Source organism: Nicotiana tomentosiformis, chromosome 3 (genome assembly GCF_000390325.3).
Source record: "Nicotiana tomentosiformis chromosome 3, ASM39032v3, whole genome shotgun sequence".
Classification (NCBI taxonomy): domain Eukaryota; kingdom Viridiplantae; phylum Streptophyta; class Magnoliopsida; order Solanales; family Solanaceae; genus Nicotiana; species Nicotiana tomentosiformis.
Genome location: NC_090814.1, coordinates 46,654,628 through 46,679,162, shown reverse-complemented (window position 1 = coordinate 46,679,162; position 24,535 = coordinate 46,654,628). Strand labels below are relative to the sequence as shown.

At 39.6% G+C, this 24,535-nt stretch overlaps 1 protein-coding gene across 1 annotated transcript; it reads left to right on the top strand.

Moving 5' to 3' along the window:
* The first annotated feature begins 22,745 nt into the window (after window positions 1–22,745).
* On the top strand, window positions 22,746–23,437 carry LOC138907749 (uncharacterized). Its single transcript, XM_070198356.1, has 2 exons — window positions 22,746–22,830; window positions 22,974–23,437. Exons 1-2 carry the CDS (start codon window positions 22,746–22,748, stop codon window positions 23,435–23,437), a joined length of 549 nt encoding a protein of 182 aa, XP_070054457.1.
* The last annotated feature ends 1,098 nt before the right edge of the window (window positions 23,438–24,535 follow it).

Genomic DNA, 24,535 nt, shown 5'->3' with positions numbered 1-24,535 from the left:
GAGGACTTGTCATACGAGGAAATTCCAGTTGCCATCCTAGACCGACAAATCCGCAAGCTACGAAATAAAGAGGTAGCTTCCGTGAAGGTTTTATGGAGGAGCAAGAATGTAGAAGAGATGACATGGGAATCGGAGGGAGAAATGAAGTCTAAATACCCCCACCTATTTCAAACTGAAGATATGGTTCGAGATGGGATGCTACAACATAGCTCTATGTAGGCTAGCAGGTCATCAGGTAAGCTTTTATTTTTCACTTTCAATATTTATGATTTACGGTCGGTGAGGCAAATTGCTGCTATTTATAAAGATTGGCCATGTGTGGCATGCATAGTATGTTTCTGGCTACGTGCAGGTTGGTTTTAACCTAGTGTACGAAGGATACTCTGGAAAAAGTTTCCAAAGTCTCCAAGAGTAAACATTCGAGGACGAATGTTCCCAAGGGGGAGTGATGTTACACCCTATATTTTCGTATGTAAAAATGCGTCGTAAGCAAACTAATGTAGGACAAAAAAATGAGATAATATTTAAAAGTATATAAAGTAAGTTAATCATGTTACCTATGAGGTTACAAATATTGAAGATCATGAACAACAAGTACAAAGAGGGTTGGACAGTTCAGAAGCTAAAGCAATTGAATAAAACAATGTTTCGTCGAAAGTCGACAAGTTGGGAATGTTATAACATGTACCTTTGGGGTGAGACTAGGGTGATTAACATGATAAGGAGATTATGTTATGATTTATATTAGTCCGTATGACATCCGTGTGTTATGTTTTAATGTCAAGCGAGTTGTGGAACAAAAGTCGATGAAAGTCATCACAAGTTACACTCATAAGTTTTACTGAAACTTTGGGTCAAATGTAACTGCAATTTTCTCCCAATATACTTAGATTTATGGGGTGTTCCACCCATCAAATTAAAGATATATGAGTCTATTTTCCAATGCATTAAACCGTTTGTCAATATGACATCGGAGTAGTGAGATATGGGCATTTTTGCGATACTGCGCAAGCTGCTAGGTGACAAGTAGGTGTGTCACCTACTTGCTTAAATGAAAGCCCAAAAATGGGCCATTTCGGGTCGTCCAAAGAGGCATTTTAAAGGCCTATTTTCTTCATATATTAGACTTAAAATAGAGCATAATAACCAGACATAAGCTCTGCAAAGAATCCTCCCAAAAATTTCCCACAAACCCTAATTGATTTTCTCTCCCTTTCAAGTTCTAATTGGAGGTAAAACCTAGAGTTTGAAGAACCAAGATAGGAGCTGAGTTATCCAACAAATAAGGTGAGTTTACTGCTCTCTTTCATCCAGTTTTTCTTCTATAAATTCATGGTAAGTCGTTCTATACTTGTGAGAACTCACGGGACGGTGATCGGAAGCCGTGAGTTCGAGTTATTCACTTGTAGCGGACTGTTTTGTGGACTGTTTTGTGTTGCTGTTGGGCTGCGTGTTTTACTACTGTTTTGTGGAGTTTTGGAGGAGGAAGGGGGTGTAGAAACACCATATAAATGTAGGGTGGTTGGCTGGTCGTTCGTCATAACATTTTCAGGTCGTTTGACACTACTACGGTGGTCGTTTTGTGTATGAAGAGATTGGGGTGTGTTGGGTTGTTTTGTAGTATTTGATGGTGTATATAGGGCTGGAAAATGATGTATATATGTTGTCATTGTTCTGTTCTTGTATTGTTGGTGTTATCTTGAATTTGGAGGAAGTAAGGATTATAGGGGAGATGCTGCCCGTTTTAATACAAAATAGGTTTGTCGTTCGTTGTGCGATAGTTGTACCTTTCGTAACTTAACGATAGTATTATTATCATTCTTGTAGATTAAGGTGCGAAGAGGTGAGTTCAACTTGGTGATTGAAAAGATTGTGATAAGGTATGTTAAGGCTAAACCTTCCTTCATTTTGGCATGATCTCGTAGCTACATGTGTTAGTAATGAGACAAAAAGAGAAGTTCATATTCATGAATTTATTCACACTATTCTAGTCTCATAAGTTACAATATTATTCCTTATCGAGATTCTATATTCAATTTAGTATTGTCTTCTTCCAGTCAAGAGAGCAACAAGCCTATATATACAGTATTACAGTATTTTCATTACCATCGAGCTATAATCGATGGGCAGGCCCCTATTGGGCAACCTCTGATCAGATGGAAAGTTATATACCGAGCCTACTGTGGCCGAGCGCCTATGAGCGAGCCCAGCATGGTCGAGATACATAGCCTAGTATGGCCGAGCGCCTATAAGCGAGCCTACTATGGCAGAGCAGTTATATATACCGAGCCTTATAAGGCCGTACAATTATTTTACTTACTATATTGAAGGAGTTGAGTCAGTATCAGCAGGTAAGTATATCTCCAGATCATCTTTGACTCCCAGTTAATTTCAGTTATCATATTATCAGTTCAGTTTCAGATTTCAGTTATTTTATTGCCTTACATACTCGGTACATTATTTCGTACTGACGTCCCTTTTTTGGGGGCGCTGCATTTCATGCGTGCAGGTTCAGACAGACAGACGGGTAGACCTCCTCAGTAGGTGTTTTCCGAGTTCCGCCTGATCGGTAAGCTCCACGTCTTTCGGAGTTGCCAGGACTAGAGTTTTGTGTACATCTTATGTATATCTGTATATATTTATGGGTAGGTCGGGGCCCTGTTCCGATCACAGTACATCTATCAGTAGAGGCTTGTAGACATATCCTGTTGGTTAGTGCAGTATGTTGGGTTTGTAGGCCTGGTATGTATATTTGATGGTTTGTCAGCTGTAGTAGCTATGATGGCCTTGTCGGCCTAGCTTTATATTGATGTTTAGTTAGCGCTAGTTTCCATTCAGTTTTATATTTTGCTTCGCAAATTGTCTTGCAAGGTGGCCCCATGGCCAAAGTATGACATTATATGTTCAGAGTCCCTTAGTCGCAATTTGGTACGCCAGGTTAGGTGAGGCACCGGGTGCTTGTCTCGCTCCTAGGTTCGGGGCATGACACAAAATTGAACCATAATTAGGAAGATATTCATGGTCTAAGCTCATTTGAGCATTTTATCAAACACTAAGTGTGGATTAAGGTTTCAAGGTCTTTTTATGGAGGATTCCATAATCCCACAATCCAATCTTTACCATGCTTATTTCAACAATCTTCCTACACCCCTTGATATCACATGCATGTAAAATAATCAACTCTCATGCCCAAATATTATCTTGCTAATTACCCATTTTCAGACGATTTCGAAATTAAGGTTTAGGGTGTAGAATCTTACCTCTAGGATGAAGACCTAGTGAGCTTGCCTTCTTAATCTTACAAAACTTGAGCAAGAATTGAAGAACAATATTGGAGAACACCTTCTCACTCTAGGGCACCCTCTCTCACTCTAAAATGTCAGATAATAGCTCAAAAATAACCCAAAGGGTGTATTTAACGAAATAGGGTCGAGTTTTAAAAACCCAAAAATAACGCTCCGGAACAGGTTCTGCGGTCGCATATGGGACCGCATAGTGGTTATGCAGACCGCATATCGGTCACATAATTGGTGTCCAAAATGATCAAAACTCTGCCTGAGTCTGCGGTCACTATGAGGTCTGCATAACTGTTCTGCAGTCGCATAGTACACCGCATAACAGTTATGCGGTCGCATAGTCGACCGCATCTTCCAACTGACCCAAATAACTGCGTCACTCTACGACCATTATGCGGTCCGAAGAGTGATTCTGCGGTCGCATAATGGACCGCAAAAATGCACAGTTCCGCCAAAAATATTCCTTTACTTTCCTCGTGCATTGTTCAAGCCAAAAGGTCCGAGCCGCGACGAGCTTGAAACATCCGGCACCATAAAATATTATTTTCTTTGCAAATTTTACCGGGCTTTACACTTAAGTTCTTCAAAATTTTCCGGGGTGTTACAAATACCCAAGTTTGACTTGAACACCGGTGATAAGCCACTAGGGGCGTGCACTGCAGTAACCATGAATCATGAATGTATGCAAGTTCTATAAAGGCTGAGCCACTCATTAGGGCTATGCATTAAATATAATATATTATTATTCATCCACTCATTAGGGCATATCATCTCATACTGTAGCCGGCCTCATGGAGGACTCGGTATAGTCTCATGTTTCATCACATCGTACCCGGCCTCAGGAGGTCTTGGCTATAATCGGTCTCAACAGAACTCATATTAACCGGCCTCAAGAGGACTCAGACGTACCCAGTCGCACAAGGGCTCGGTAATATCTCACATTACATCAGTTTGTACCTGACCTCATAGATGACTCGGTCGTACCTGGCCTCAAGAGGACTCGACTATACTCAGCCTCAACAAGACTCGGCATAGTTGGCCTTAAGGGGACTCGGTAGCCTAACATCACACATCATTACACCCGGCCACCAAAGGGTGCGGTAGTCACTTCAAATCATGTCTCCTCATACCCAACTGATCAGTGGTTGACCAGTAGGTGTCATACCTAGTCGACTATAGCGCATCTCGGTAAAGTAATATATATAGGTGCAATGCAAGATCAATTTTAAGAGATTTCAAGATTAAATCTAGAATGGATTAAGTTTCACAACCTCAAGATATTATCCGGATATATCTCACATAGGAAAAACAAATGCCACTGGAAAGGAACATACAAGAACATGAACAATATTGTCAAGAAAGGCTTAGAACAATTCAATCTTACCACACATGGATAGTTTGAAAAGAAATACTTACATAAAAACATGCCAAGAAAGAAAACTACCATGCATACCTATTTAAAGAAACTAGTTATGCTTCCTGAGTTCTTACACTTCCATGGAGTCTCCAACATTAGTTCAACAAGAAGATAAGTGATACAGTGATGATCATGAGACCTTTTCGTTAAATCCTAGTAGGTTCATCTTTGATTTTTATGTGAATCGTTAAGAGTCCTTAAAGAAATCTTGAGAGCGTTTCCGGGAAAAACTAATGTTGGTAATAATGTGTAGAATGTAAGATAAGAAAGTTATATTGCATTTTATATCAAATCTAGAAACTTCACTACCACATGCATCAAACGGGTCACCCTGCATCGGCCCTTGTGCCGGGTAGTATAGCTGGCGCAATCTGGCGAGATGTAATAACCTTTTTGTCTGTTAGCGTGCCACCGATTGACTGGCTACACTGGCACCTAAACTTGTCAAGTTTTCAACTTCATGGGTGGATAAAGAGTGCGGGGTGTAACATTATTCCCCCTTAGGAACATTCGTCCTCGAATGTTTAATTGCTGTAAATATTTTAAAATTTCTTAATCATCTTCTGTGGTATCTTGAGTTGTGCCGAATATAGTAGTTTCAACATTATCTCCTGCATTATGGAACAAATAGAGGTATTTGGACTCCCATTCAGCTTCCCATGTCATTTCTTCCACATTATTGTTCCTCCAAAGTAATTTAAATGAAGCTACCCCTTTGGTTCGTCACTTACGAACTTGACGATCTAGGATAGCCACCAAATATTTCCTCATAAAATAGGTCGTCTGCAACTTGAACACCTACAATGGGGGTAATACGGGATGGATCACCCAAACACTTACGAAGCATGGATACATGGAACACCGGGTGCACTGTTTTTAATTCCAAGGGTAACTCAATTCTAAAAGCTACTTGGCCAATTCTCTGATTAACTCGATATGATCCGATATACCAGGGGCTAAGTTTGCCTCTCTTACCAAACCTCATCACGCCTTTCATAGGTGACACCTCAAAAATACCCAGTCTCTCATATCGAACTCTAAATTTTGATGCCGATTATCTGAGTAGGATTTCTGTTTGCTTTGGGCGGTCAATAATTGATCTTGAATTAGTTTCATTTTCTCTATAGTTTGTTGCCCCAAATCAGGACCTAACAATTTTGTCTCACCAACCTCAAAACAACAAATAGAAGATCTGCACTTCCATCTATATAGAGCTTCATATGGTTCCATGCAAATGCTAGCATGGTAGCTATTGTTGTAAGCAAACTCGATAAGTTGTAGATGGTCTTCCCAACTTCCCTTGAAGTCTAGTACACAAGCTCATAACATGTCCTTGAGCGTTCGTATTGTACGCTCGGCTTGGCCGTTCGTTTGTGGATGAAAGGTTGTGCTAAAATTGATTTTGGTACCCCAACCTTCTTTAAACGATCTCCACAATTTAGCTGTAAACTAGGCACCTCTGTCTGAGATAATAGAAATTGAAAACTCCATAAAGTCTAACTATTTCCTTAATATATAGCCTGGCATAATCCTTGGCGGAAAAGGTAGTTCTTACAAGTAAGAAATAAGCTGACTTTGTAAGTATATCTACAATAACCCATATGTAATTGAACTTCCGGCGAGATCTCAGTAATCTGGTAACAAAGTCCATGTTGATTGTCTCCCATTTCCAGGTAAAGATTTCCATATTCTGAAGCACCCTCCTGGCTTCTGATGTTCAACCTTAATTAGTTGGCAATTGGAACACTGAGCGACATATTCAGAAATGTTCCTTTTCATGCTGTTCCACCAGTATAACTATCGAAGATCATGACACATCTAGGTTGACTCTGGATGAATAGAATACCAGGATTGGTGAATCTTCGCCATGATCTATCCTCGGAGTCCCCTGACATCGGGCACACATAACTGGTTCTTATATATATGAACTCCATCCTCGAATACTTCAAAAAATCGCTTTTCTGAAAGGGAATGATTTCCCTTATTTTCACCAAAGCTGGATCGCCAAATTATTGTGCCTTTACTTTGGCCCTAAGCAACCTAGTACTCCGATACCAATTTGTCACGACCCAAAATCCCAAACCATCGTGATGGCACCTAACACACTTACTAGGCAGCCGACAATCATATAGCAACTAAACATTTGAATAACAATGTTTTAATAAACTCAACTGTAGAAATCTCATAAATATCTAATACAAATAACTGAAATATGGCTACAACCACTCCAAAATATGGTGTCAACGAGTACATGAGCACTACTGTGTATCAAACCATAAACCAAATCCTTAGTATAACTGTTTGAGTAATAGAACAATACCGAAGATAATAAAGGAAAAGAGATTCAAGGTCTGAAGATGTAATAGCAGCTACCTTGAAGTCTCCAAGCAGGTACTAGCAGGGATCTAGCAATCACCACGTCTAGATGTACCTAGATCTGCACACAAAGTGCAGAGTGTTGTATGAGTACAACCGACCCCATGTACTCAATAAGTAATAGAACTAACCTTGGGTAGAAAGTAGTGATAGGCTTCGAAGAAGACAGTCAAGGTCCAATATAATGACAACATAGGTATAATGATGGAAATAACAATAAACAACTCAGATGCACTATCATAATCAACTCTTTCAGGTTACAGAAATTTTAGACATGCTTTCAAGTTCAACAATTAAAGCCCAACACTAATAAGAACATGTCAATTACAGCTAGCATGAGTAATGGTACATCTCTTTGCCTACATGTAAGCTATGCATGCCAAATGAATGATTTCACAGTGATATTCCCAAGTACTCACACTCCTAGAATACTCAATCTGTCTGTCAAATGCCCACTCAACACACAAACAATCACTCAGCACTGTACGGGGGCCTAGCATCAATGCCCCTCAACAAAGCATGTGTATATATATCATTGTGCCTGCACTCACCGCTGGTATGTCAGACTTCGAAGGCGCGGATCCTGCCCAAGCGCTAATATAAAGCCAATAAGGCCTGCTACGACGTGCAACTCGATCCAGATAATAATAATAATAATAATAATAATAATAATAATAATAATAATAATAATAATAATAATAATAATAATAATAATAATAATAATAATAAGCCAATATAGCATGCTGCAGCATGAAGCCTGATGCACAATAACACTCACAACTTGGCTATCAGGCCTACCTCAGTCAATAGTCTCTCAAATCTCAAGGGCTCACACTCTCGTACCACTCAGCCCAATAATGATAACATGTGATGTAACAGTGAATTATAAATAGAGACTAAGATATAATATGCAAATGAAGAATCATGACTGAGCATATAATTACAGTTAAAGCAGATAACTCAAAACAACAAAAATAACATCATTAGGTCTCAACCGAATAAGCACATAACTTAAACATGATTTCTAACATGAACACATAACTTAAACATGATTTCTAACATGAATCACAACTCAACTACTCTAACAAGTAGGGGTTACACGGATAAAATAAGACTTGATATCAACATAGTACAAACATCAACCCGGATAACGATTACCACGTTGTACGCCCGACACATAGCATGTGTGTCACCCCAACACAACACAAATAACATGTTTTCCAAGGATAATTAAACTAAATTCCAAGTTTAGAAATGTTATTTACTCCAAAACGCGCGAATCAATACTCCAACAAGCCCTTCCCACCCACATCGGCCTCAAAACAACTTGAATCTAGTCACAAACAACCAATATCAACAAATAATGCCATAGGAAATAACTTCAAACAATAAATTTTCGATCTTTATCAAAATCAAAAAGTCAATCCAAAATGTCAACCCCCGATCCCACACCTCAGAACACGACAAAATTCAAAAATTAGAACACCCATTCGATTACGAGTCCAACTATACCAAAATCATCTAATTCCGACCAGGTCGACCTTCAAATCTCCATTTTTCATTATTAAAACGTTTCTACAAAATCCCCAATTTCCCTACTCCAAATCACTAAATAAATGATAAAAATAAGGATAGAATCATGATAAATGAAAAAATCCGAGTCAAAAGCACTTACCTCGATCCAAGATGTGAAAATCCCCTCCAAGATCGCTCATATCTGAGTTCTACAACTCAAAATATGATATAATAACTCTAACCCTCGAAATGGGATATAAAATAGTCTGCCTAGTTATTCCTCTTCGTGAACGCAGAAGCTTCCTCGCGTTCACGAAGCACAGAACACACTAGCTGCCAAAACCTCCTATGCGAACGCGATACCCAGGTCGCAAACGTGATGCCTCATAGTGCTACGCCTACCCGAATGCGTCCCCATATTCGCGAATGCGAAGGCTTAAGGCATGGTGCCCAAGCTGGCCTCTCTCTTCTACGCGACGCAAATCCACTTTCGCAATCACGATGCGCAGCCCCTCTAAACAATCGTGAACGCGTCAACTTCTTTGCGAACACGAAGAAATAAACCACCTACCACTAATAACACTACGCGAACGCGACCAATATGTCGTGATTGCGAAGAAGGATACACCACACATCAGATCAACATTTTCTCAAGACCAAAATGATGCCGAACTTGATCCGAATCACACCCGAGTCCCCTCGGGACCCTATCTAAGCATACCAACAAATGCTAAAACATGATACAAACTTAGTGGAAGCCTCAAATTACATTAAACAACATCAAAATCATGAATCGCACCCCAATTGAAGCATAATGAAACTAATAAACTTCCAACTTCTGAAATCAATGCCGAACTATATCAAATCAACTCCGAATGACCTCAACTTTTGCACACTAGTCCCAAATGATACAACAGACCTATTCCAACTTTCGAACAAAAATCGAAACCCGATATCAATAAAGTCAACTCTCGATCAAACCTCTCAACCTTCCAAACTTTCAACTTTCTAACTTTCGCCAGTTCAAGCCAAAATGACCTACAGACCTCTAAATCAATATCCGAACATATGCCCAAGTACAAAATCACCATACAAAGCTATTGGAATCATCAAAACTCCATTCCGGAGTCGTCTACACAAAAGTTAAGGTCCAGTCAACTCTTTCAACTTAAGCTTCCAACCTTGGGACTAAGTGTCCCAATTCACTCCAAAACCAATCTAACCATCCCGACAAGTCACATAACTACAAATGAATATATAAGAAGCTATAAATAGGGGAACATGACTATAATACACAAAATAACTAGTCGGATCGTTACAACAATAATCGCTTGGTTGTTGACTGTGGATGTTCAGGTTTTGCTATGTGGCACAAAAGATTTATAAGAGTATTTCTCATGTGGTGATTTTGTATCAGTGATGTATTGGTTATTTGAGTTGGAGTTGGAGATCAGATAGGTATATTCCTATATTCTTAAGGTTCGAAGACTAGATGTTCTTAGAGGCAAATTGTTCCTTGATTCCAGACTATGAAAACGTGTTAAGAGTTTGACAGCTGATTGTATGTGTTATGGATTGGGTCACTGTGGACTTTTGGAAGGTTACTTTCCTAATTTGGAATGATTGTAATTGTTTCGGGGGATCATTGGTAGGCCCAATGAGAATGTGTATTCTATATCTGACCGTGCTTGCTTACTCTAACGTAGATTTTACTATGGGCGTATCATCAGGCGAAATCGATGTTATTCATGCCCTGGAATTTTAATGTGTTTTGTCTTATTCTATGATGAGTTGAGAGTCTACTTGATTAGTCACACGCATTAATGGTTCTATTTAGATGTTGTGGCAGTATATGAGCGAGATGACTCTTGTGTTGTTGATTTGCTTATTTCACCTCCACTATGCTTATCGTTTTCGTAGTGTATTATGCTTATTCATATTCCCTAGTTTTATTATGAACTCTATCGTGCTTAATGTTGATGCACATGTGTTTGGTGAGCATGTGCATTTGGCTCGGTGGGTATTCCCAGGTGGATCGATATGATTGGATTAGGTTGTGCACTTCAACAGTAGTGTGTGGGATCGGGTTGCACACCGGAATAATACTATGATGATATGTGACTCCTTATGCTTATTTTGTGTGTTTTGCTTCTACTTTGTGTAAATAGTTCATAAGGATACCTTTAATATTGCCCTATCTGTTAAACTTGCTTGGTAGCTTTCTTATTTGACCATGTTACTATTATTTGTCATATCTGAGTTATTGCTTGTTTGGTGTACGGACCACGTGGATTTAGGTGTGATTTGTCAGTTGAGTTGCTTGTACTTGGTGAGACGAGGTTTTTGGACCTGGAATTTGCACTATCATATTGGGATATGAATGTTGGAAGAATAATATCATTATTCCGCTTAGAATTTGGCAATGGTCCTTGCCGAATGAGAGAACTCCATGACTTGTTGATTTCATGGGTGGTTATGAATTTATGCATGTTTCTTTTATTTTTAGCAGCATTGCAAAGATTTGGAAAGAGGTTTTATTTAATATGAAGTATTTTACCGGTCCGGGGTACGGTAATGAGCAGCTATTGTGGTCGGAAGGTTACTGTTGTGAGTACATGAGTTATGGGTACATCATGTGATTTAATCTTGGCAAAGTATTAATCGCTTGATGCAGTTTGTTGAGATTAATACAATGTATATGTACAAGTATCGAATCTTATAGGGGATTCCGGATGTTGGAATTTGGTTCCACACCCTATGGGCTAAGGTCGAAGAAAGAATCATTAGTTGGGGTCATGTTCATAGACTTATATGGACACAATGGCATGAGATTACTCATGGGTATCAGTATAATGTCACGTCCCAAAATCGAGGAGCACGACCGACGCTCAACCGAGTGAACCCGACCGAGCAAGCCTGTTAGATTTCATTCTATCCAAACTCATCCACGAATAGAGATAATACATATTTTCATTAATTAGACAAAAATGTGTTCATGTCTACAATACCAATTCATTTCCAATAGTTTCATCATTTTTAAAGTCTCAAATGGACAAGTAATACACCACCACATAACATAGTTTGTCTTTTCCCAGTATCAATACACAACCCACACTATGTCTACGGAGCCTATATAGATAAAGAAGAGTACAATGATAATGCCGGCAACAAGACCCCGGCTATACCTCAAACAGGATACACAAGTAAAAATGATTCATGAACCTGGAATAAAGTGGGGCTCACCAAGTCAGCTGGGAAGAAGGTGCACTGCTATCGCTGATCAGTATCTCCTGCTGTGGAACCACCTGCATCCATTGAAAGATACAGTGCCCCCGGCAAAAGGGACGTTAGTACCGTCGAATAGTACTAGTATGTATAACTAAACACCTTCTCAATAGAATGACAATTAATACAAACAAGATTATCATAATATCAATGAAAATCCTTAATCAACATCAAACCTCAATTTAGGATCAAGACAGTGTTCAAGTTAATTTGCATATCTCACATTGGGAGATTTTTAGTATCGATATACCATTGTCCGCAATACCAGTGTTCACAATACCAATGCCACCGTACTTTTAGCATGGAGTCTGATCACGACCCGATCGGCTAAGCCATCCATTAGGGACATCAACCACAATTACTCTCAATATCAATACCACCGTTTTTAACACGGAGTCCGATCATGACCCGATCGGCTAGGCCATCTCATTAGAGACATCAACCACAATTACTATCATTACCAATACCACCGTAAATTTAGTACTGAGTCCAATCACGACCCGATCGGCTAGGCCGTCTTATTTGAGATATCAACCTTTTTATATCAATCATCGCATTTCGTATTACTTTCACATATTTTCATTTCATTGGCACTAAAGGCCATAATTATAAGGTCATTCTTGGAACGTTGGCCATATTCAGTATTTCATGCTCACCTTACCAATCTCAAATATCATTATCATCATCAATAACAATTACAATTCAAATCAAGGTGTGTAGTACGCATGTGAGCAATTTTAAGTCAAATGCACATAGAGATGTTTCACAAAATTTGGCATGATAGCCTTCATTTGAACTTGACTTAAAGTTGAAGCATTATTAATGCATAGCCCATATTTTAACGCATCCTCAATTGGAAACATAACATGAATTGAGCATTTGGGATGCTTGTTGAACATATATCTTTCAACCCAATCTTACTCGGAATAGCCAATTTCATAATGAATCACTCAGGACTTACATAATTTACATGAATATCGTGGGATTAAATTCTAAGAAAAGAATTTAGCCAACATACCTCACTTGAGCTTCCTTACACTCTAAAACGTTCCGGAATTATTAGCAACTTCAATCTATTTTGAAAATATAACAAATTGAATCAAAATTAGGAAGATGATCACGGTTCTAGCTCATTTGAGCATTTTATCAAACACTAGATGTGCATAAGGTTTCAATGTCCTTTTTATGAAAGATTCCATCATCCCACAACCCAATCTTTACCATTTTTAGCTCAGCAATCTTCCTACACCCTTTGATATCACATGCATGTAAAATAATCAACTCTTATGCCAAAATATTAGCTTGCTAATTACCCATTTTAAGATGATTTCGAAATTAGGGTTTAGGGTATAGAATCTTACCTCTAGGATGAAGACCTAGTGAGCTTCCCTTCTCAATCTTCCAAAACTTGGGCAAGAATTGAAGAACGATTATTGGAGAACATCTTCTCACTCTATGGCACCCTCTCTCACTCTAAAATGTCATATAATAGCTCAAAAATGACCCAAAGAGTGTATTTAACGAAATAGGGTCGGGTTTTAAAAACCCAAAATTGGAGCTCCGGAACAAGGTATGCGATCGCATAACCGACATGCAGACCGCATATTGGTTGCATATTTGGTTACAAAATAGCCAAAAGAACTGCCAGTGTATGCGGTCACTATGCGGTCCGCATAACTGTTATGCGGTCGCATAATGCACCGCATAACAGTTATGCGATCGCATAGTCGACTGCATAGCTTCTTCTAGAATAGCCCTCACATGCTCACTTATGCGACCCACAAAGTGATTATGCGGTCGCATAATGGACCGTATAAATGCACATTTCTGGCAAAAAGTTTCCTTTACTTTCCCGTGCATTGTTCAACCCAAAAAGTCCGAGCCTAGTCCGGCACCATGAAACATTATTTTCTTTGTAAATTTTACCAGGACTTACACTTAAGTACTTCGAAATTTTCCGGGGTGTTACATTCTCCCCCGCTTAGGATCATTCGTCCTCGAATGATGGTAAAAATCTGTCATTAGCATCTTATGCAACTCAGTTTGTTTCATACCACTTTCGAGCAGCCCCAAATTTGACTAACTCCCAAAATCTCCAAAACTTTCGCCAGAGTTTTCCTTGTAACTAGGCCTATCCACCTGTCAGAGGGCCCTAGAAACATATCCTAACAGCACATACATAATCCAACGACGTAACATAATACAAAATAACACCAACTGTGGTCTCACAAGCAATATATTTCCAGAATGGAATACCCTTAACGCCAATTGTACAAATGATACAAAATTCATAGAAAGCAACTCTTAGAATTTTTCTCATAGATCACAACTTTATAAATACATGGCTATTCAAACAAATAAGGATACTTTTTCTTCATTTCGTCCTCGGCCTCCCAAGTAGCCTCTTCAACATGTTAGTTTTGCCACAACACTTTCACGGAGGCAATTTCTTTATTTCCCAATTTTCGGACTTGCCGATCAAAAATAGAAACCAGAATCTCTTTGTAAGTCAATTTCTCATTTACCTCAATGGTCTCAACTAGAACAATGAGTGTCGGATCTCCAACTACTTTCTTCAACATAGACACATGAAACACCGGGTGTACTAATGACATCTCAGGCGGTAGCTCAACCTTGTGCGCCACCTCACCGATCCTCTGAATAATTTTGTATGGTCCGACATATCTTAGACTCAATTTCCCTTTCTTACCAAATCGCATTACCCGTTTCATGAGGGAAACTTTCAAGAATACCCAATCATCTTCTTTGAACTTCAAATCCCTACGACGAACATCCAAATAGGATTTCAGATGACTCTGAGCAGTCTTCAACCGCTCCTTAATGACTTTAACTTTTTCCATAGCCTGATGCACGAGGTTTGGCCCTATCAAATATGCTTCCCCAATTTCGAACCACCCAATGGGAGATCTACATCTCCTACCATATAAAGCCTCGAATGGTGCCATTTGAATGCTGTCATGATAGCTATTGTTATATGCAAATTCTATGAGTGGTAAATGATCATCCCAGCTACCTTTGAAGTCTATAACACAAGCGCGCAACATATCCTCAAGCGTCTGAATAGTCCGCTATGCCTGCCCGTCAGTCTGCGAGTAAAAGGCAGTACTAAGATTCACTTGAGTACCCAAACCTTGCTGAAATTTCTTCCAAAACGTTAGCAGTGAGTTGTGCTCCCCGATCAGAAATGATGGAAACTGGGGTGCCATACAACCTGACTATTTCTTTGATATACAATTGAGCATACTGCTCCATTGTGTCGGTTGACTTAATCGGCAAAAGGTGTGCTGATTTCGTGAGTCGATCCACAATCATCCAAATAGAGTCAAACTTGTGCGGAGTGCGCTGTAATCCTACCACAAAGTTCATATTAATCATTTCCCACTTCCACATTGGAATTTCTATGTTCTGTTCCAACCCACCGGGCCTTTGGTGTTCAGCCTTCACTTGCTGATAATTTGGACATCTTGCCACAAATTACGCTACATTTCTCTTCATATCGTTCCACCAATAGACCTCCTTAAGATCATGATACATTTTCGTAGAACCCGGGTGCACGAAATACTTAGAAGTGTGAGCCTCGGTCATGATTCTTTCCCAAAGACCATCCACATTTGGAACACATAACCACCTTTGGTATCTTAGTGTACCATCATCCAAGCCGAGAGAAAAAGACATAGTCTTATGTTTATGAATACCCTCTTTCAATTGTGCCAACAATGGATCATTGTATTGCTTCTCTTTGACTTCCACAACAAGCGGTGATTGAACCCTATTTTGCACAATTACCCCTGCTTCACTAGAGTCCGCAAGATGAACTCCTAAACTAGCTAATAAGTGAACTTCCTTGGCCAATGGCCTTTGGTATGCCTCCAAGTGTGCTAAGCTACCCATAGATTTCCGGGTAAGAGCATCCACCACAACATTGGCTTCCCCGGATGATATAGAATATTTATTTCGTAATCATTACATAACTCATGACATCTTCTCTACCTTAGATTCAATTTCTTCTATTTGCAAATATATTGAAGGATCTTTCAGTCCGTGAATATGTCCACCTGGATCCCATACAATTAATGACGCCAAAACCTTAATGTATAAATCACAACCGCAAGTCCTAAGTCATGTGTTGGATTATTTTTCTCATGATTCTTGAGTTGCCTAGTGGTATAAATGATAATCTTGCCATATTTTATCATTAGTGGAACATCTATATCAGATTTCCTTTCCATATGACCTCCTAGAAATTGAGTTCTACAAAAAATTCCTTGATACGGTTACGATCTTATTAGTACTTGCAACTTATTTATTTCCCAAATTTCTCAACAAAAGGCATTACTAGGCCGGTTTTCTTATGGGACCATCTGTTTCAAATGAATAACATCTACTAGCTTGCACGCACATCTTGATAACATCAACCTGCATGGCATTGCCTCAATATATGAAGTAACATCATGCTCAAACCTTTCTTAGCCATCCTCTTTCCTCATTATAAGTCTTATAGGATTTTAAGAAACCACTATACTTCCCTGGTAAACATTCTCACGATTCCTCTTTACTGCTAAACACTTCCCAAAACACATATCGATACCATTCATATATATTTAGCCCGAATATGGCCTTATCTGAAACTTGAGCTCCTCCTAAATTCTTCAACGATGACTTCTTTTTTTCCTTATAAGTGTAGGACTTAGTCCACCTGATTCCATCCTCAAGGAGTAACTCACCTTATTCCCCGTATTGTAGTTACCAGTAGTGTTTCCTGGTATTGCAGCCTAAGAGCTTTCATGTTAAACATGTTTGGTTCGTAACAAGAGTTCATCCTCTCTTAATCTGTTTCAACCATTTCTCCTTTGGTCTAGACAATATGTTGATACTATATTTACTTTGTGACTAGAGCATTCACTCCCATCCCATTTTGCCCTTAATTCATAGTTGACAACCTTATTGTGCCACACACTTATTTTCTTCCCATGACCTCGTAGTATCATTGTGTCTGGTTTGTTGAGTTTATCACACCACCACTTCATCACCAGTAGTCTCACTTTCCAATGTAATATGTAGACATGAACTCCCTCTATATCGTTTAGTTGATATTCAGCGTCACTCAAGTCGGCTGCATTACAGTTGATCCTTTATATCTTCTATTAACACTTGCGCTCTAGGCGAGTCCACCATTCTGATACGAACTATTTTGCGATAACCATGACCATCTCAATTTATAGATTTTCTTCCAATTCTTTTCACCTCATTCTCCCTAGTTATTGAATAGCTATGCTCCCTTCCATACGTTACGTGGTCTTTTCCCTTAGTTGGGAATTCATCTTGCTCGCCTCTCGACACTTGTTGGGATATCCGTGGGAAAGTGTGTTCACCCGTGTATCACTTAACACTTCCTTGCTTGTAAGATTCTTAAGAGACTTTCCATCAAGTACCGATGCACTCTTGGGTTATTATAATATCACATCTATCTTTCCCACTCGTTCTATCTTTCTTAAAGCTTTAAAAGTTTAGCTAAATCGCAAATCCGTGATTAACTCATTCTAAAAACTCGCAACCTTTCACATTTGACCTATATTACTTCCTTGGGTTCCATTGTTCCTAACCCCCTAACAAGCATAAAATCCCTTTGTAAACATACTCTTAGTTTCTAGGATCGTTGACCATGTCATTCACATTGCCATGTATGAAGAATTTACCTTCCTTAACCTTCCACCTTTTTGGGGTACTAGTGGTCTATAATTAGCATATCCTTTCAGAGAATCATGCTACCCATTATCTCTTTTCTAGACTACACCTGTCTTCAACAAAATATTCAAACATCATAGCTACATGGTCTTACTCTTGTTTCATTGTATTTAAGTGGCCTCTCTATGGACCTTCCTCCCCCACTTGGAGTGAATGATTCACGTTTTGACACAAGTCTTGAATTTAGCAACATCAGGGATATATGTCTCATATCTCTATCCCTCATATATATGTTCGACTATTAGGTATATTTAAGTCACCATGGTATTAACCTCATACGCTCTCGACTCTTATTTTGCCATATAGGCTTGGGATCCAACTCCCTCATGCCAATATCCTTTTTGGAGTGTAACACCACTTCGCACATTCCTAGGATTCTTATAACATTCATAGTGCTAGGGTCTTCTCATTGTGGGTTCAATCAACTCTCCTTTCATAACTTCTTGTCTCCCGTGAGAGACCTACACATTTATCATAACTCTCCAGGCCATGCCTTTCATATATCACGTCCCTATGTAACATGTTTACATCTTAAAATCATATACATGGTTCCCACACTATCCATATGTACTAGTTAAGCTTATGTCTCATTTATCACGTCACTGCCTCTTTCGAGGTGGGTAATCACATCTAGCACACTTCTCATATAAAGTATGCTCATGGTATGATATACTTGTCTCATATGTCATACTATTCATTCAACATCATACATGTACCATCTGTTTAATATTCAGGCCTTTACCCATTCGTCATGTCACATGACAACATCACTTGGAATAAACCAAAAGAGCAATTAAATTTACCTTGAACCTCAACGCACGAGTTGGAGGAAGAACAGTTTCACAACCAGTTTCATCACACGATTCAGAATATCAAAGAAGGGTATTATTCCTAAATGTCCATGTAGCATCCTAATTAAAGATGTGGTCGACAACACACCGATAATAAGGACTCTACTAGACACGGCTCCGAGACATCCTAGGACACTTTTAAACCTTAGGCTCTGATACCAAGTTTGTCACGCCCCAAAACCGAGGAGCGCGACTGGCGCTCAACCGAGTGAACCCGACCGAGCAAGCCTGTTAGATTTCATTCTACCCAAACTCATCCACGAATAGAGATAATACATATTTTCATTAATTAGACGAAAATATGTTCATGTCTACAACACCAATTTATTTCCAATAGTTTCATCATTTTTAAAGTCTCAAATGGACAAGTAATACACCACCACATAACATAGTTTGTCTTTCCCCAGCACCAATACACAACCCACACTATGTCTACGGAGCCTCGATAGATAAAGAAGAGTACAATGATAATGCCGGCAACAAGACCCCGGCTATACCTTAAATAGGATACACAAGTACAAAAGATTCATGACCCCGGAATAAAGTGGGGCTCACCAAGTCAGCTGGGAAGAAGGTGTACTGCTATCGCTGATCAATATCTCCTGCTGTGGAACCACCTGCATCCATTGAAAGATGCAGTGCCCCCAGCAAAAGGGACGTTAGTTCCGTCGAATAGTACTAGTATATATAACTAAACACCCTCTCAATAGAATGACAATTAATACAAACAAGATTATCATAATATCAATGGAAAGCCTTAATCAACATCAAACCTCAATTTAGGATCAAGACAGTGTTCAAATTAATTTCCATATCACACATTGGGAGATTTTTAGTATCGATATACCATTGTCCGCAATACCAGCGTTCACAATACCAATGCCACCGTACTTTTAGCACGCAGTCCAATCATGACCCGATCGGCTAGGCCATCCATTAGGGACATCAACCACAATTACTCTCAATATCAATACCACCGTTTTTAACACGGAGTCCGATCACGACCTGATCGGCTAGGCCATCTCATTAGAGACATCAAACACAATTACTATCATTACCAATACCACTGTAAATTTAGTACAGAGTCCGATCACGACCCAATCGGCTAGGCCATATTATTTGAGATATCAACCTTTTTATAACAATCATCGCTTTTCGTATTACTTTCACATCTTTTCATTTCATCGGCACTAATGGCCATAATTATAAGGTCATTCTTAGCACGTTGGCAATATTCAGTATTTCATGCTCACCTTATCAATCTCAAATATCATTATCATCATCAACAATAATTACAATTCAAATCAAGGTGTGTAGTACGCATGTGAGCAATTTAGAGTCAAATGCACATAGAGATGTTTCACAAAATTTGGCATGATAGCCTTCATTTGAACTTGACTTAAAGTCGAAGCATTATTAATGCACAACCCATATTTTAACACATACTCAATTGGTAACATAACATTAATAGAGCATTTGGGATGCTTGTTGAACATATATCTTTCAACCCAATCTTACTCGGAGTAGCCAATTTCATAATGAATCACTCTGGATTTACATAATTTACATGAATATCATGGGATTAAATTCTAAGAGAAGAATTTAGCCAACATACCTCACTTGAGCTTCCTTAAACTCTAAAACGTTCCGGAATTCTTAGCAACTTCAATCTATTTTGAAAATATAACAAATTGAATCAAAATTAGAAAGATGATCACGGTTCTAGCTCATTTGAGCATTTTATCAAACACTAGATGTGCATAAGGTTTCAATGTCCTTTTTATGAAGGATTCCATCATCCCACAACCCAATCTTTACCATTTTTAGCTCAACAATCTTTCTACACCCTTTGATATCACATGCATGTAAAATAATCAACTATCATGCCCAAATATTATCTTGCTAATTACCCATTTTCAGATAATTTTGAAATTAGGGTTTAGGGTGTAGAATCTTACCTCTAGGATAAAAACCTAGTGAGCTTCCCTTCTCAATCTTCCAAAACTTAGACAAGAATTGAAGAACAATTATTGGAGAACATATTTTCACTCTAGGGCACCCTCTGGCACTCTAAAATGTCAGATAATAGCTCAAAAATGACCCAAAGAGTGTATTTAACGAAATAGGGTCGGATTTTAAAAACTCAAAATTGGAGCTCCGGAACAAGATATGCGATCGCATAACCGATATGCGGACCACATATCGGTCGCATATTTGGTTACAAAATAGCCAAAAGAACTGCATGTGTATGCGGTCACTATGCGGTTGCATAATGCACCGCATAACAGTTATGTGGTCGCATAGTCGACCGCATAGCTGCTTCCAGAATAGCCCTCACCTGCTCACTTCTGCGGTAATTATGCGGCCCGTAGAGTGATTATGCGGTCGCATAATGGACCGCATAAATGCACATTTCCGACAAAAAATTTCCTTTACTTTTCCGTGCATTGTTTAACCCAAAAAGTCCGGCACCATGAAACATTATTTTCTTTGAAAATTTTACCAGGCCTTACACTTAAGTACTTTGAAATTTTCTGGGGTGTTACATATAATGATGCTATTAAGCTATTTGATGGCTTTGGATCGATTATTGGCATGTTCGAGGACGAACATATGTTTAAGTGGGGGGAGAATATAATAACTCGATCGGTCATTTTGAGTAATAGATCCCTTTTCCGTGTTCCGAGACCACCTATAGCTCTATTCGATGATTTATGACTTACGTGCGTGATCCTGTCATTTTCCAAAAAGTTTATAAGTGAAAATTTAAAAAAAAACGTGCTATTTGGCTTTAAAAAATGAGGGTTGACCACGATCAACATTTTTGGTAAATCACTTCAGATCAGTGTTTGATGATTCTAGTAGGTTCATATGATGTTTTTGGACTTGTACGGATGTTTGGTTAGGGTCCTGGGTGACTCAAGGCCGTTTAGGCGTATTATGTGAAAAGTTAAAAAAATGAGTTTTGAAGTTGAAAATCATGAATTTTAATGATCGATTCTTGATATTTTATGTTATTTTTATAATTTGAGTTAGCAAGCGATTTTGTATGGTGTTTTACACATGTGTGAATGTTCGTATTTGAGCTCAGGGGGCTCAGATGACTTTCAGATGCATTGTGGGAAGTTTTGAACTGCTGAAGAACAACTAGTGCTTTGAAACTGCAGATCTCACATTTGCGATGTTCTGTTCGCAAATGTGAGCATCGCTTTTGCGAGTTATGTATCACATTTGCGAAGGTGGGCTGGGGGCTGGCATTTCGCATTTGCAAAGTCTGCATCGCATTGCAGATAGGGAGGGCTTTGCATTTGCGATGGGTATGTCACATTTATGACATTGTTGGGGCAGTTTCCCATTTGCCATGACTATTCGCATTTGCGCACTGCCCCAGGGTTCTCATTTTTCTTAACTTCATCGCTTTTGCAATATCAAAGGGCAAAAAAGTTGTTCGTTTTACACCCCACAATCTATATTCTCTCATGAAGTTGAAAGATTGACAAGTTTAGCTGCTAGCGTAGCCAATCAGCCGGTGGCTCGCCTAACAGACAAAAAAGTGATTATATTTCACCAGATTGCGCCAGCTGCCCCACCGGGAACAATGGCCGATGTGGGACCCATTTGACGCATGGGGCAGTGGAGTTTCTAGATTGGATATAAAATGTAGTACAACTTTATTCTGCCACATTCTACACATTATTACCAGCATTACTTTTTCCTAGAAACGCTCTTCTTTATCTATAGAGGCTCTATAGACATAGTGTGGGTTATGTATTGGTGCTGGGGAAAGACAAACTATGTTATGTTATGGATGTATTACTTGCCCATTTGAGACTTTAAAAATGATGAAACTATTAGAAATGAATTGGTATTGTAGACCTGAACACATTTTCATCTAATTAATGATAAGATGTATTTTCTCTATTCATGGATGAGTTTGGGTAGAATGAAACCTAACAGGCTTGCTCGGTCGGGTTCACTCGGTTGAGCACCGGTCGCGCTCCTCGGTTTTGGGCGTGACAAACTTAGTCTCAGAGCCTAAAGTTTTAAAGTGTCCTAGGATGTCTCGGAGCCGTGTCTAGTAGAGTTCTTATTATCGGTGTGTTGTCGACCACATCTATAATTAGGATGCTACATGGGAATTTAGGAATAATACCCTTATTTCATATTCTTGATCGTGCGCTAAAGCTTGTTTTAAGATTTATCCTCCTTTAACTCCTGAGTTGCTCTAATTTTTAGTACATGGCGCCTAATAAGAAGGCAAGAACTGGCCAAAGAGCCAATGTCACCCTAGGAGTGACAGTTGATCGTATAATTGATGATGCGGGTTAGCACATGAGGAGTGAGAATATTCCTCCAGTTACTACACTATCTGACTCTACTACAACTGATCAGACCGCACCTGTTCCCACACCTATTGAAGGTGTAACAGTCCCTCCAACTAATATACCAGTTCCATCTCCATTCCAGCTTCTGATTCTAGTGTTTCTGATATTGATCTTAGGGGAGCCATACATATGTTAGGTCAAATAGTTGCTTCCCAGACCCAGAGGTCAAATGTTGCACCCACTTCTTCCAGTCAGCCAGGGGATTCTACTGGTTCCAGGGTGAATAGGTTTCTCCAGTTAGATCCTCCATTGTTCACGGGTACTAACCCAGAGGAAGATCCCCAGGATTTCATTGATGAGATGCATAAGACTCTCAGAGCTATGCATGCTACTGAAACAGAGGCAGTGGAATTAGCCTCCTACCGCCTGAAAGAGGTGGCATATTCATGGTTTGAACTATGGGAGGATTTCCGTGAAGAAAGGAGCTCTCCAGCGACGTGGAGTGAGTTTGCCGATGCCTTCATTGATCATTTCTTGCCTGCCGAGACTAAGGCAGCCCGTGCTGCTGAGTTTGAGATCTTGAGGCAAGGTAGCTTGAGTGTGTAGGATTACCATATGAGATTTGCGTACCTGTCTTAATATGCTATTTACATGCTGCCCACTATGAAGGCTAGAGTTTGCTAATTTATGCAGGGCCTCAGTACCTTGGTAATTAATGAGGCCGCTACAGCAGCCTTGAATTCTGATATGAACTATGGAAAGATGGTGGCATTCGCTCAAACCACAGAGACCCGCAAATTAAGGAACATAATGGAGCGAGAGGGTAATGATAAGGCCCGGTCTATGGGAAAGTTTGGTGGTTCTTCTAGTGGTGGCAAGTCAACATTCAGAGGAGGGTCATCAGGGCTATCACAGTCCTTTGCTCAGTCTTCGGCTAGTGCACCGCCATCATGGCCTAATCAGCAGCAACAGTGGATCCGTTTCAGGCCCAGTCAGGGCAACAGGGGATCCAATCAGAAGGGTCGTCATGGTGGTAGATTCCAGCAGCAGAGTAAGCCCCCATGCCCTAGGTGTGGAAAGATGCACCTAGGAATATGCTACATGGACTTACCCATATGCTACGAATGCGGATTGAGGGGTCACATTCAGAGGGATTGACGTTTGTCCCGCCAGGGTGCGAGCAGGGGCATGGCACAACTAGCCAGTTCTGTAGCTACTATATCCGCATCACCTCCTCCAGCTCAAGGCACTCCAACACCCGTAGAGCGTGGTGCAACTAGGGGTAGAGCACATAATTCAGGAGGATCCGGCCATTTCTATGCTATGAGGGGTCGCCAGAATTTAGAGGCTTCTCCAGATGTTGTTACATGTATATTGGCTGTCCAATCTCATAATGTATATGCTCTTATTGATCCCGGTTCCACTTTGTCATATGTCACACCTTATGTTGCTATGGAATTTGGGATAGAACCAGAACAGCTTTATGAGTCATTCTCTGTATCTACTCCGGTTGGTAGGTCTATTTTGGCCGCGCGGGTTTATAGGGATTGTGTTGTCACAGTGCATGGTCGGGACACTGTGGCCGATCTTATTGAATTGAGAATGGTCGATTTTGATGTGATAATGGGGATGGATTGGCTTTATTCTTGTTTTTCCAAGCTTGATTGCCGAACCAGAACTGTTAGGTTCGAATTTCCAAATGAG

Coding starts and splice junctions, on each gene's coding strand:
- LOC138907749 (XM_070198356.1), top strand. CDS start 22,746: ATGGCGCCTAATAAGAAGGCAAGAACTGGCCAAAGAGCCAATGTCACC. Junction 22,831..22,973: donor TCGTATAATTGATGATGCGG/GTTAGCACATGA, acceptor TCTCCATTCCAG/CTTCTGATTCTAGTGTTTCT.